This window comes from Nelumbo lutea, chromosome 5 (genome assembly GCF_056320005.1).
Source record: "Nelumbo lutea isolate HS-2025 chromosome 5, American lotus-T2T, whole genome shotgun sequence".
Taxonomy (NCBI): Eukaryota; Viridiplantae; Streptophyta; class Magnoliopsida; order Proteales; family Nelumbonaceae; genus Nelumbo; species Nelumbo lutea.
The window spans coordinates 39,525,399-39,540,088 of NC_142688.1; the positions used below are offsets into that span (position 1 = coordinate 39,525,399).

Consider the following 14,690-nt stretch of genomic DNA (forward strand, 5'->3'; position numbering starts at 1 on the left):
TTTTGTCTCTTCACAATAAAAAAAAAAAAAAAATGCAAGGAAATAAAATTTCTTTTGCCCTAGCTGCCAAGAAAGCAGGGATGTAACAGGATACCAGATGAACATAAATTCGTGTATCTTACAACAACCCAAAAATAGTAATAATAATAATAAAAAAAAAAAAGAATTCCTACATCATTGACTCTGAGCAGGTTTCATTAACTCATCTTATTGAATGATGGGTTCCTTCTCCATTCAGGTTTCGGTCTCCCTTTACAAGGAAAAGTGACATCTCAAGGACAAGGAGGCTCCTCATATTTCTCTGAAAATGAGTGGACACTCTCAAGGAAAAGTGACATTCAGGTTTCGGTCTCCCTTCTAGTGGGTTTTCCATGTTTTGACAATATTGCGTTAATCTCCCCATGTTTCTAGGTTTTATATTTCTACCCCTATAAATTCATTTGCATCCAGCAGCATCAAATATACAGGTCAAGAAGATATAACCCCGGTTTATCTGTGACCAGGAATTCAGCTTATATCAATGGAAAATTAGTGCATTTCATTTATTGTAAATAATATACAAAAAAGCTTCATTGAAAGTACATCTGATGCACACACTCTACTACTCTAGACTTGGGAAGCCTTTGGAAATTTTGGACCAGAGTTTTATGTAGATCACTACCTAGCTACAGCAGCACAGCACCGTAAGTCGTTATTGTAAAAAAGGATTTCTGCAAACTCATCCATGTCTTACATGGCTCCTACAGCTTGGAATCTGGGCTCTTTGGGGAGAAACTTCTGCTTGGCATAAATAGACATGTAGTCACCAAACACAAACTTTGGGTAAGCTTTTTCAGCCTCCTTGATCACTGGGTCCATTAGTTCTGGTGCAGGAGCTATTGTGGCCTTGAGAGATGGGTTGTAGAAGGTGGCTATCGATCTTCGGTTGCTATCTGGGGTTGCCTGCACACGGTGCCAGACACTCTTGTATCGACCATTACTTAGAACCTCGATCTGATCTCCTGTGTTGATGACTATGGAGTTGGGCAGTGGCTGGACATCAATCCATTCTCCATTCTTCAAGATTTGCAGGCCTTTCACCTTGTCATCCTGGAAGAGTAGGACGACACCCCCAGCATCTGTGTGGGCTCGAAGACCGTTTACCATCTCTGGATGAGGACAAGGTGGATAGTGGCTCACTTTGGTGCCAAAGAACGCCTGGTTCTCCAGTCCCTCTCCACCATTGAATGTCTTCTTAATGTATCCTCTGGGTAGGCCTAGATTCTCATCCATTACCTCCATCACCTTCTCAGCCAATTTCTTCAATTCTTGTCGATATTCTGTCATTGTTTCCCTGCAGTAATCAACATACAATAACAAAATCAAGTTCCACTAGTAAAACTATGTAGCAGAGGCTTAACTCTATCCCTATCAGATATATAATTTAATCTGTTTGGAGCTGAATATCAGCTATGCTCCAGCTAGCCTTACTTGAACTCTGGGTGTTTGCATGGCCATTCACTATCTTCATCAGTAAGAGTGAATACATCCTCCCAGTCCACATTTTCCAGTTTCTCGCTGCTCTGGACCTGCACCAAGTCGTTTAACAACTTCATAGGCGTTGAGCTGTTAAACCCTTCTTCCCTTTCCAGCTTGTAGCACTCGGAGCAGATCCTCTTCACCCTCTCCAGGAGCTCCACCGGAACTCCATGGTTCACCAACTGCAACAAACAATTCAGCCTTGTCACATAGGACATCTATGTGCTTACAGTAATTAGAATATTTTTACTCAACAACTAATGACTATTATACCTGGAAAAATCCCCATTCTTCACACCCATTAGCCATCTGAGCCATTGTATTAGCCCTCTCCTCTCCATCGAGTTTGGAAAAGTCGATCACCGGAATCGTCATTAGAACCAGTTGAAACTGTATAATGCAAATTACAGGGGTACAAACCAAAAACAAAATTAGGAACAGAGAGAGAGAGAGAATTACCAGTTAGGGAACTGGGTAGCCTTCCTTATATAACAAAATTTACGCGCCACCTCGGTGTCAAACTCTTCATTATTTTATCTTTAATTAATGCCACTGTTTTGGGCGGTGTAATTTTGATTAATTAATACCTAAGTTCAATGTTTCTATTGGAACCCACACCCCATAAACACTAAAGTCTCTTCAGGTGATAATCATCTCTCTCTCACATTTTGACATTCACATGGCTTGCTTTTGAATAGTGCCAAGAAACGGCAAATTAACAAAATGAAGTGATGACCCAGAAGCATGGACTTGAGGATTAAGCAAGGCATGAAGGAGACTTAAAGGTATCTGTGCTAAAAGCTATTATTTTTTTAACATATTGTCAACTGCATTGAATAACAATAGTATCATCATTTTCGTAAAGAGGAATGAGTTTGTAATATAGAATTGCAAAATTGCAGAAAAAGGTACACAGTACATCCACTTGGATTGCGCTGGTTATCCTGTAAATTTGGAATACAGATTAGCAAGAAATTTAAAAAACCAGCAATTCAGCAAACCTAGCCTAACTTTGTTGATATATATGCTTCTGGGTCAATAGATCCAACTGACTATTGGACTGACGAGTGATGATTTTCATAACTAAGAGGGACACATGAAAGGAAAGGACATGCCCAGGTTGTGTGCTTTTATGGGTTTCACGTCTCACCATAAAGTTTCCAATTAACCCAGAGTTACATTACTCACTGTTCATTTGCATTCCTTTGAAAATTCTCTAGTTAATACTATTATCATCTCTCTCTCTCCAATCTTCTTTTTTCCATTCCTACCACTTCTTATTCAAGTGTAACATGGGTTTATGAGGATGTTCATGATATGTTCAAGACTCGATGACCAATTCAAAGCAGAAAAGTCATTGAAGGGTTGAAAAGAACATGGGTTTGGGTTTCAATTTTCAAGGTTGCAGGGACCATGTGATTGGGGGGTGGGGTGGGGTGGGGTGGGGTTGGAGAATGATAGTTATAATAATAAATAAAAATTTTAGAATATTTTAGTTGGGATTTATTTATTTATTTATTTAGGCTCAATTTAAAAAGAATACAAATACAAATATGTACAGTATAAATACATACTAAATAATACAAAATACAAAATTTTACACTACATATTTGTATTTATATTCTTTCCAAACTGAGCCTTATGAGCAATGTTGCCAAGACAAATTGCACAAACAATGTTTTCTGTGCAAGAACTCTCAACCAGTCTGATCTGCTTGAGATCTTGGTGTTAGATGGGCTCCACTGATAACAAACAAAATGTGGTCTGGGTTTTATTAGATTATAAATAAAATAAATATAATAGTATTGCCACATCAATTATGGACACTTCATAAGAGTCAATGCTAATGTATTTAACTGTATAATTTCTTCTATATCAAGATGCAAGTTGGTATCCAACATAAAGAATTTAGACGGCATCAGGCTCAGTCCCTTGGGCCGGGCCCATTCAAAAAAATTTTTTTTTAACGAATTCTTATCTTAAGCCTGCCCAAGTTATAGCCTAACCACTATGAGATCTCCCCTTTTTAAGTTTTCACCCAAAGTCCAAAGGCATATAGCTCCTGTGGAAGTAACTTAACTTGCGGTAAATGGTCTCTGCAACAAAACTTTCTCTTTTAGTTCCTTCTTTGTTCTTTCCTCTTTGGGTGGGGATATGGTGTTGGTCTGCCATGAATGTCTCTAATTCATGCACCCAAGCCATTATTTCCGGATGAGAGTGTCCTTGGGGAATTTTTAGTTTCTTACAAAGGAGGAATTGATTCTTTCTGGGGCTGATGTCAAAGCTACATAACCCAATAAATAATTGCTTTTTAATGTGGTTACACAATAGGGGTAGCACATTAGGGCTGTTGTTAATGGATCGGGTCTACCTAATAGACATTAACTTTCAACAGTTTTAATTATATGGTTTTGTCCCGATTAATAATTGGGTCGATTTCGGTTCTTTCTTGTCTTGAACCGATTCAGACCCAGAACAGATAATTTTATTAAATATATAATATTTTTTTAATTCTTTTATAATTGTTATCATATTTTATGTTTGAAATGATAAATTAATAGATAATAAATAAGAAAAATGTTAGTTAAAAATATTTAATTTATTAACATATAAATGATTTAATAAATTTCTATCATTTTTATTAAAGTTATATTATCAAAGTTTAAACTTTAACTTATTTTTTAAATAAGCAAATTTAGTTTTTAGTATAATTGGATCTATTGGGTCTGGACTCTATAGACCCAATCGACAATTAAATAGGACGATTATGGGTTTGTGGTTTTGTCCTGATTAATAATCGGTTTGGGCCTGGACCCGACCTATTGACAGTCCTATAAATCATCCCCCAAACCCATAAACCTCCCAACTTTGGCGAAGGAAGGATTTGATCACAAGTCTCGGCTGCAATTAAGGTTCAAAGTATTGACACGCATCGATGCATATCATACAATATCTATTGGTTCTTGAATCTGTCGATGCATTAAACAATGAGAGACAAAAAGAAAGCCCATTTTCAGTCATTAATAGGGTTGTTCATAAAAAGACCCAACCCGACCAAACTGACCAACCCGGACCGACTCAACCCGAGTCGGCTGGGTTTTCTTCAGTACTGGTCAGTTTTGGGTTGTAAAAAATCATAAACCGATGGTTATGAAAATCGAAACCGACCCGAAACGAACCAACTTAGTAGTTAGTAGTTACAACCTACTTAGTTACTACTTAACTAAGTTGTCTCTATCCTATTTACAACCAAACTTAATTTCTAGTCTTCTAGTTAGGAATGACATTAATGACAAGTATTGTAAGACAATTAGACAAGGAATTTTTTTGGAAAAGTTTAAAGAAAATAATCAAAGGATCCTAGTTTTTATGGTCTTTTACACCAAATAGGCAAACAATTACAATTAGAATTAAGTGTCCTTTTTTACTTAGATTAGAAGGTTTTTTGAAATATACGAATTCCAGTCTTCTTTCTCTAATACAATTTGACTTTCTATTTTCTTGATAACTTCTATTCTAACTTGGTCTGCCCCCCTATCAATTTCAGTCTTTTTTCTCTAATAGAATTAGGTGTCATTTTTTACATTAAATTTCAGTTTTCTTTCTCCAATCTACCAATTTATTACCATGGTTGAACTTAGAGCCAAAACCCGACTCAAACTGATCAGGTCGGTTTTGCTTAACACAGGGTCAATTTCGGTTTCAATTTCTGGTAACCCAATCAGGTCGGGTCGGTTGGAAAAATCTCAGTAAACCGACCCAACCTGACCCATAAACAGCCCTAGTCGTTAATAAGCTTCAAGCCCAATCTCTTTTGAGTCTTGCAACCTGAAAACAAATCCATCTAACTATTGATCTTTTGAATCATGTGATACACAATTTTTGTGTGTTGTGATTATTGATACTTTAAACCTTGTCAACAAGAGAATCGGGATCTATTCCTCACGGAACACACTTTACATGGACCTCACAACCCCATCTCACCATTTATTGAGAATATCTCCTTATAAATAACAATATAAAATACTGGAAATATTCTCAATACACAGTAAAATAGGGATGTGAAGTCCGTATGAGGTGCACTCTGTGAAAAGCAGATCTCAACTCCAATTTTAACATCACATGGAGGGGAATCAATGGTGTGTCACAAGACTTTATTTAGTGGGAAGAAATGGTCAGATGCACTGGTATGGTTATCACTTTTCTATTGCCGTCAATGGGTCATGTCTGGTCCAGGTCAGGGTAGACCTGGTCCGACCCAATAAGTAAATCTAAGAACCAATTCTGATCCATGTTGTATATGGACTATAATTGGGACTACTGGGGTCTGATCTTATAACACTCAATTATAATCGACAGCCATGCTTTTAACCTCTAATTGACAATAAGTAAGTCATTTTTTTAACGTGTTGATCATGATAATGTATTAGGGATGCAAATGGATTGGATCGGATTTGAATTAAGGTATATTTGAATTCGATCGGATTTGATGAATATGGATATAAATTCATATCTAATGAAGAATCGGATTTTTGGCTCTAATCCGATCCAGTCTAATTAAAAAAATAAATTATTAAAAGAAAATAAAATGTAACAATTTAAATAAAGTAAAACAAAAACTACAAGTATCTTTTCAACTATTTTCATCATATATAAATATGTTTTTTATAAAAATAAATAATATAATAAATTTACAAAAATGCAATATAAATGATATATTTATATATAAATAAATAAATAACATATATATTGGATTAGATCTTTGGATCGGATGGGATGATATGAATCCGACTAGAGATCCCATAGGTCGAATTCGAGAATATAGGATCAGATCGGATAATGATACATTCCATTTGAACTCCTATACGGGTTAAAGTAATTTGAAATAAATACTTAAAAAATCAAAATTTCTTTGAAGATACCCTAAAATCAAAATCAAGTATGTGTCTCTTAATTGGAAAGAGGTGATTTTATGTAGCCGTGTCTTATCCTCAAAGGTATGAGATGGATTATGGGAAATGGAGAAAACATTTTGTTTTAGAAGGACAATTGGACTGACAAAGGTATGTTATTATAGCTGTTGAACCTAAGTGAGCTTAACAGTAGCAATACTAACAGGAATGTCAATGAGTGTTCTGATCCATCTATTATGAGTTGGTATCTCTTTGGAACCCCAATAAATATTCTCAAAAAATAAGGAATATTCTAGAAAGTTTTTTCTCCCAAATACAAATATGAATGACGAATTGAAATGGGTCCAAATGGGGAATTCACTATCAATTTGGCAACCTGGCTTCAAGCTGATGTAAGTAATGAGAATGAACAAGTTTTAATTATGAAGTCTTTTGTCAAAAATTGAAAATTCAGCCAAGAGTGAAAGTCTTCCTTTAAGCTATGTTTGGTTTGAAGGAAATTGTAAGGAAATTTTTACAAACTCTGTATTGTTTTCCTGTCTTTCCCTTCCTTTCCCTACCTTTTCCTTCAAACCAAACATAACCAAAATTATTGAGTGTGGGGGAAATACCCAAAAGGTTGAGACTTGCTAATTTAGGCATAAATATTGACCCCAAATGCCCAATTTGTACTTTAGATTTGGAATCAATCAACTATCTATTTGTGAATTACACATTCTCAACTCAAATTTTGCTTCTTCTGAATCCTTCTCAAATGGGCCTCAAGTCTAATGAAAATTTTCTGGGTTGGTGGGTCAGGGCAATAGAAACAAGAGAAAAATTAGCATATATTATTTGGAATATATAGAAACGAAGAAATGATTTTGTTTTTTTAACTCTCGGATTCCCTCCCTTGCAAATGTCTTAGAAAATGTTGCACAAGATCTTAGAGATTTCAAAGACACGTCTCTACTTATAACCCCGGGGGAGAATAGGAGAGATGGAAATCTCTTAAGATGAATCAAATTAAGATCAACTTTGATGCTTTTAAGGTTTGGCTAATATAGCATACATAGGTGGCTAGAGATAGTTTTCGAGTTATTCTTTCCTTCAACGTTCATTCCATAGGCTTACAACATTCTTGTGGCTGAGGCATGAACAGCTCGAGAGGCTCTTGAGATAAATCAAAGTATCAAGAAATGCTTTCAAAAACAAGTAGCAAGATTAAAGAGGTTTAGGTTCACCCATGTCCATAGAGATTCTTTTGACAAACTTGGATCACAATAGCTCTATGGTTTTCCTTTGGCTAGTGCTATATTCTCTACCAAATAAAATAAAGGCAATAAGTAAATCGGTTTGGTTTGGTTCCATTGGGTCTGCCCAACACATTGACAGCCTTACTTTTCTCCATTGAAAAGCAATTATTTTTTTGAAAAAAATCATTAAAAAGTAAAATTTTAATCAAATATTAACGGGAGAATGACAGTTCAGGGGTCAGGATTTGTAGGCCCAAAATACTATTCGAGTAGGTGCTATCTCAGAATTCATTGATTGGTTCATTAAAAATAACTCATTAATTAATCACATTGACATGTCTATAAAAAACACAGCAAAAAGTTAAAACAGTTGATAGTTAAAGATCATATTGTACTGGTTGCTGTTTGCCCAATTGGTCCGGAGGCATTAAAAGAAACAAAGATAATCAATGCTTTAGGGTTGTCAACTTGCAAATGGTCTTCACTTAGGCAATTGGGTAATTGGTGAGAAAGAAGAATGCAGTTGTAATTAAATAATCATATACCCAACGTGCAACACTTTGCTCATTTCACCCTAATGGGCTTGTTGGGCATTTGTGCCTTTGGTCGTCACTTGTAACATCAGTGGGTCGGGTTTGGGTCGAAGTTGCATCGTACCAAATCCTAATTTAGTTGAGTCAGGTTAAATTGGAGTGGCTTTGGGTCAGGTTCCGGTTGAATCAAACCAATTCGATACATTCTCTTGTTGCAAATAAGATTATTTTTAGGGTTGCATAGGGCTGTTAATGGGTCGGGCCTGAAGACCTGGATTCAATAGTGTTTGTAATTTTAGACTTAGAATCAAATTGACCAATTTTTGGGACAATTGAGTCTGACTCGATGAACCCGTTATAATAAATCTATTGAAAATATTATATATAACTCGATTCATAATTAGATAAAACCAATTCTAAAGCAATAAAAATTGGAACAATACACCAGAAATTAGAATCCATGCAATTGGTTTGGATCCATGGGGTCCAATCCATCCCATTCACAGCATAAGGCTACGAATAAGTTGGATTTGACCCGACCTATTGACACCTATGTCTCGCGTGCAGTGCGCTAAACCATTAACTATAACTCTTTTTGGCTTCTTTATTTTTTTGGGATTCGATTTAGATTATTATCAAAGTGATTCAGAAGATGCCGATTGGTTCATCTCCACCGGTCATCTTCCAAGTATCGGTTGTAGCAACCCGCGGCATTGAAGCAAGTTCCATTGTTCCAGACCCATTTTGGGATGAAGTAGGGCTGCATACTTTGAGAAAAACATTGAAGTTTTGCTATAGATATTGAAAAATTCTCAAGCAGGAATAGTTGTCAATTCGAATTGGATATCCATTAAAGATGCAACGGATCGAATTTGATTCACAAATTGCAAAATTTGTCGGGTTTCTATCCAATTCAAGTCCCCCTAATTTTTTATCGAATTGAATTGGATAGATTCCTTTGAATTTGATTCAATCGGTTTGCAGTACTAATTATTTTTAGGGTTAGCTTGGATTAATCTTTCAAGTTTTAAGGGAATGTTTGGCCCGTTTGGCCTGGATAGATTCTTTTTCTAACCATCGTTCACTCGGATGGTTGGACCATTCGTCCTAGGAATCATTCAGGCAATTGGTTCCATTTTACTCCAAACCTGATGTTTGGCCAAAAACTGTTAAATTTGTCAATAACCCGTTGACCCGTTCAATAGTTTTTGCTTGTTTATTATTTTAATTTTTTTTTTTAATTTGTCAGAGTAGACCATCCATTTGAACCCTCAACCCAGAAATCGGTGGCTAAAATGGTTCTGGCTCCAGGCCTGCTTTTAAAACATTGAGGTGAACCAGTCAAGGAAATGATTTATTAGTGTTGTATTGGATATTGTTACTGTTTGTACGTGATATATTTGGGATTTATCATTTATCAATGGGTTCGACTATGATATGCAAAAAATATGATATCTGAAAAACAAATGACCATAAACTGGAATCATAAACATGGTAACCAATAGTGTTATTGATCAAAATTCATGAGTGGATTTAGATTATTCAAAACTCTTTCCATACCATATCTTTTCGCCATCATAGATTTTTGAGAAATTATCTTGTTACATCAGTAACATAACCACTCCCTTTAAAATAAAATAGATGCTTCAAATTGATCATTGGCATTTATAGTAGAAATTCAAATTTGACTTTCATGAAGGAGCAACAATAGTACCAAGCGTTACATTGATCAACCCAAAGCATAAATTTGTATTGAACAACGGCAAACATTACTGGTAGAAGTGAGTACGATACCAAACACAACCTAAATGGGTTAGGTCACTACAAAAGTCTTACATAGGTTGGATTCATACTTGCTCAAAGCATTCATGATTGATTGATTGTGACTATTTGATAGCAACCAAAATATCTCTATTGGGACTGGTACTATGAATGATACAATCTGAACATAATAACAAAAGATAAAAAAAAAAAAAAAAAGAGAGAAAATACTAAATTTAAGGTGCCAACTGGTTGCTTGTGAGTAGTGTGTTTGCGTGAGTCGGAGAATTTGCGTGAGAATAGCGAGTTTTCCAGTTGATAGGTTTTTGATAGATAGGATGTTTTTTTTGTTGTTTTATTTATTTCTGTTTTTGGTGCTTTCTTTTGTTCGTCGATTGTTATCTTGTTCCTTTGGTTTATCCCTGTAGGTTTTACATACGATGGCTTGATCTTTGAATGGTTGCATCTATTCTATAAAGAAATATGCGGATGCTTTACTGATGATTTTATGTTTGGGTGTATCCTCTTCCTTGAGATGCTTTCTGATGTGGTGTATTCCAATGAGTTGTTCTTCAGTGAGGAGGATTATTCTTTGTTCTGGTATATATTTTCGGTGCAGCCCAATCGTTTCCGCTTAGTCTTCAGCACTGTCCAGCCTTTCAGTTATCGGAGGAACCGTTTTTTGGCACTTTTTTGGACCATCTTCTCCTTTAGTGGGGGTGTGGCTTTTTCTTGCCTCATGCCTAAGGATGATTTGCCTTGGAAGGAGTTTTATTTTGCAAAATAACCGTTACGTCCAAGCCTGGGGTGAAACAATGGTTGGCTCTCTTCTTTTCACCTTTCATTTATGAAGTTTTTAGTTGCAATTGCTATAAAACGGGTTTGGCAATTTTTCTGTGTATCCCCGTTTTTAAGAGTTTCTTGTGGAGTTTTGACCTTGTTGGAAGTCGATTCTTTATTGGCGATTCCATCTTTTTGCGCCGTTTGCAGAATGCTTATAAGAATTTCTTCTGGTGCTCAGGATTTATCTTTTCTTTTTTGTTTGCTGACTCATGGATTGTATTTGAATTTTTAAGCATTCTTAATTAAATTACCTATTGCCTTGAAAAAAAAAAAAACAAACTGATTGCTTGTTAATGTCTCTTGTTGGCTATAACGGAGATTTGAAATCGGATCTGCACAGGTTTTGGCGGGGTGGGGTCATAGGTTTTGGGATAAACTATAAAAGCAAATCAGCTTTTGAGTTGCTTAGATACATTACAATTGAAATTGATGCCCCTATTTATATTAGAGTATTATGAAAAATATTAAAGGGTATTATAAAAAAAAAAAATCGCCGATATATGGACAATTAGGATTAGTCAGTGAAGAAATTGAGCTTCACCGCCTCACCGTTTGCCTCACCCAATGTTCACCTCCATATCCATTTAATTGTTTTAACATCCAGTGGGTCATTGTTAGGGCTGTCAATGGGTCAGGTCCGACCTGAGAGACCCAATGGATAAAAATCGATTGGGTCAGTTCTGGTTTTTTATATATTATCTTAATTATTATTAATTTGGAATCTGCTTCGCGTATAAATATAGATATATATTTTCAGTAGATTTATTATAATTGAGTTTATTGGGTCAGATCGGACAAATCCAATTGTCCTGAAAACTGATCAGTTTGATTATGTTTAAAAATTATAGATCCTATCAGATTTAGCCCCTGTTTGATTTCACTTTTAAGAAGCTCTTATTTCAAGAGATACTTCTTTTAAGACATGAGACCACACAATAAGTGATTTTTTAGTACTTATAGGCGTTTGGTAAAAAATGGGGTAAGAAGTATTTATTATTTAAAAAAAGTGCCATGGATGTGGCTTTTTTATCATTTTTTGAAAAAGTACGTCTTCATTCAAATGGGACAAACTTGTCCCTATTTTTTTCTTTAATGACAAAACTACCCCCACTTAGTTTATCATCTTCTTCTTCCATTCAAACCCTACAACAATAGGCAACAACAGCGTTTGGTTGTAGGTCCACCGGTGACGTTCGACAGTGAGCAAAATACAGCCAGTGGACCTGCCATTTTGCTCTTACCTTTATGTTTCTTTAGTATTCCATTGATTTGTGAATTTTTTTTTGCGTTTTTTCTGAAGTCTGGAATTCTCTTTTTCTCTCTGGTCGCAGATCTATGTTTGGGCGACTTCAACGACGATATCCCGTCGTCTAGTTGCCGACGACTAGAAGTTGAGGTCGCCCAAACTTCTCCCCTCTATGTTTGGTTTTATTTGGATAGTTATTTCTCTAGTTTGATTTTTTGTTGACAAATTTGAAATTCTTTTAGGTGTTTTTTTTTGTTAGAAATCATGCAAACAATTTGCATGAGTTGGATGAATATTTGTGTGAAAATTTGCTGAAGTTTAATGAATATTTGTGTGAATATATTATATTCAATTGTGATTGAATTTTTTCTTTATTTGATATGAATATTTGGGTGAATATATTCTTCAAGTGTGAATGTTTGTGATTTTTTCATGAATTTTTGTTGGTGTTGTTTTTAATATTATCTAGCCTATTTTATTTTCTTGAATAATCCAAATTTAGTCATCCTACTTTATTTTTTTATTTTATATTGGTGGTGTTTTTTTCTTGAATAATCTGAATTTTCTATTATTGATTTATATGTATAGTTAAAATTATCATATTTTAATTTTTTTTGTTGATTTATATGCATAGTTAATATTATCCTTTTTTTTTTGAAAATCTGAATTTAGTTATCCTATTTTATTTTTTTTTAATTTGATATTGGTGATGTTTTTTCATTTTCTTGAATAATCTGAATTTCCTATTATTGATTTATATGTATAGTTAAAATTATCATATTTTAATTTGAATTTCCTATTATTTATTTATATTATTATTATTATTATTATTATTATTATTATTATTATTAATTAGGTCCACATGGCAATTCACGTGTGGGTCCATGTGGGCTCTCAGTTGTCATGATATAGCATTTTTTCATTGAATTGTATAATATAACATGTGAAAAGCATTGTATATATATATGTATGAGTGAAATGAGGGCCAAAATTGTCATTTGTGTCAATATAAACACTAATGGGGAAAATAGTTTACCAAACATCCCCACCCCAATAATTGGTTAAAAACATAATAAGTGATTTGGCAAGTGAGTCACCAAACAACCTTAAATGGTTATTAAAATAAGTACTTGTTACACAATTAATTCTTTTAACAACCACTTAATCATCAAACATGGCCTTAATTCGCTTCCAAATCCTTAATATTTCTTATTAGATCAATTCTGGTTCTACCTGAACCGACCCAAACCCCTCGATTGACAGCCCTAGCTAGTCATGGTGGGTATAATGGATGGAGTTATTTGGTGAGTCACCATGAATTCACGACAACAATCTTTTATCTCATAATTAGTTCAAAGAAAATGAATACAAGGCTTAAGTTACTCGATGACAGATTCTATTATTTCTATTTCTAATGGGCTAAACTCTAAAGAAAGTGCGTAAGAGAGACGATGAAACAGATCCATCAGCAGTAATCGCAGCAGCCCACGCTTACATAGACATTGATCCAGGATTCAAGTAAAGCGGCCAGAGCCACTACATAGAGAAACACACCAATGTAGGAGATAGAAAATCAGGAAAGCTACTCGGAAGAAGCCTGACCCGGAAACCATCAAGATAAACTTTGATGGAGCGGTTGGTAATAGCAAAGTTTTAAAAAAGGACGTGGAACCGAAATCGTTTTGGCCATTGGTTTTTGGTCAACGGTTTGATTGTTTTGTTGAATGAATAGTTTACTTTGATAAAAATAAAAAAATAATTAAAATAAAAATGGCTAAAAACTGTTGAACGACTTAAGTTAATGAATCATTGACCGATTCAATGATTTTTTGTTAGGGACTAAGTTTGGAGAAAATGAAACTGATTGCTTGAACAGCTTCAGGCCGAACGATCTCTTCAGGTCAACGGCGGTTCGAAAATCATGGGTAATAGTTGTAAGGCAATTGGTATTTGTCCTTGGCATAAATCGTATGCAATAATTAGTGTCCCGGTTGTTGCTTAGTTCTAATCGTATCAATTATATATATTTGATGTAATCAAATCAGATTCAAATAATTTGAATATTAGATGATCAAATATAATTAGATATCATATAATCAAATCAAATTTGAATATCACTTTGATTCAATTCAACAAATGTCCAACTAGTGATATATCTAGATTATTTTGGATAAAGAGGGGTCTCTGTCACTTTCACTTTTTGTAATAACAATAATAATATCAGTGATATATCTAGATTTTTTTTTAATTCTTCTATAATTTTTTATATTTTTATCTAATTTAAAAAATTTATTATTTAATTATAATATCATGAGCTAGCCTATTTGACATAGCAAAAAAAGGATTTATTTTATGTAAAATTTAATGTGATGAATGTATAATATCAAGGATGTCTTTTAATTTTGTTTTTTTTTTCTTTTTGTTTTTATAGCTTTTAGCATTTCTATCTGTTTTTAATTTTTTATCATTTGATTAGGACATCATTGATTAACCTAGACTATTGAATTCCTAAATCATTTCTTAAATGGAAAATATTTTTCTCTTCAAAACAATTTTTCTTTTTATATTCCATTTCCACCACCATCAATAAAAATAATTCTTATTTATCACACTTATTTTTTAATATGATGGCTATATAATG

General features: G+C 34.3%; 1 protein-coding gene across 2 annotated transcripts; it reads right to left on the reverse strand.

Annotated features, from left to right (window-relative positions):
* Positions 1-512: 512 nt before the first annotated feature.
* Positions 513-3,343, reverse strand: LOC148851859 (1-aminocyclopropane-1-carboxylate oxidase 5-like). Of its 2 annotated transcripts, XM_088947171.1 has the most exons (4): positions 1,978-3,343; positions 1,792-1,908; positions 1,471-1,700; positions 513-1,333 (listed from the first exon to the last, which is right to left on the reverse strand). In XM_088947171.1, the coding sequence occupies exons 2-4, from the start codon at positions 1,891-1,893 to the stop codon at positions 730-732; spliced, it is 936 nt and encodes a 311-aa protein (XP_088803297.1). In that variant the 5' UTR covers positions 1,894-1,908; positions 1,978-3,343; the 3' UTR covers positions 513-729. The 2 variants fall into 2 exon arrangements, with proteins under 2 accessions (XP_088803297.1, XP_088803296.1); XM_088947170.1 differs by lacking the exon at positions 1,978-3,343 and having other exon boundaries at positions 1,792-1,971.
* Between the last annotated feature and the right edge of the window lie 11,347 nt (positions 3,344-14,690).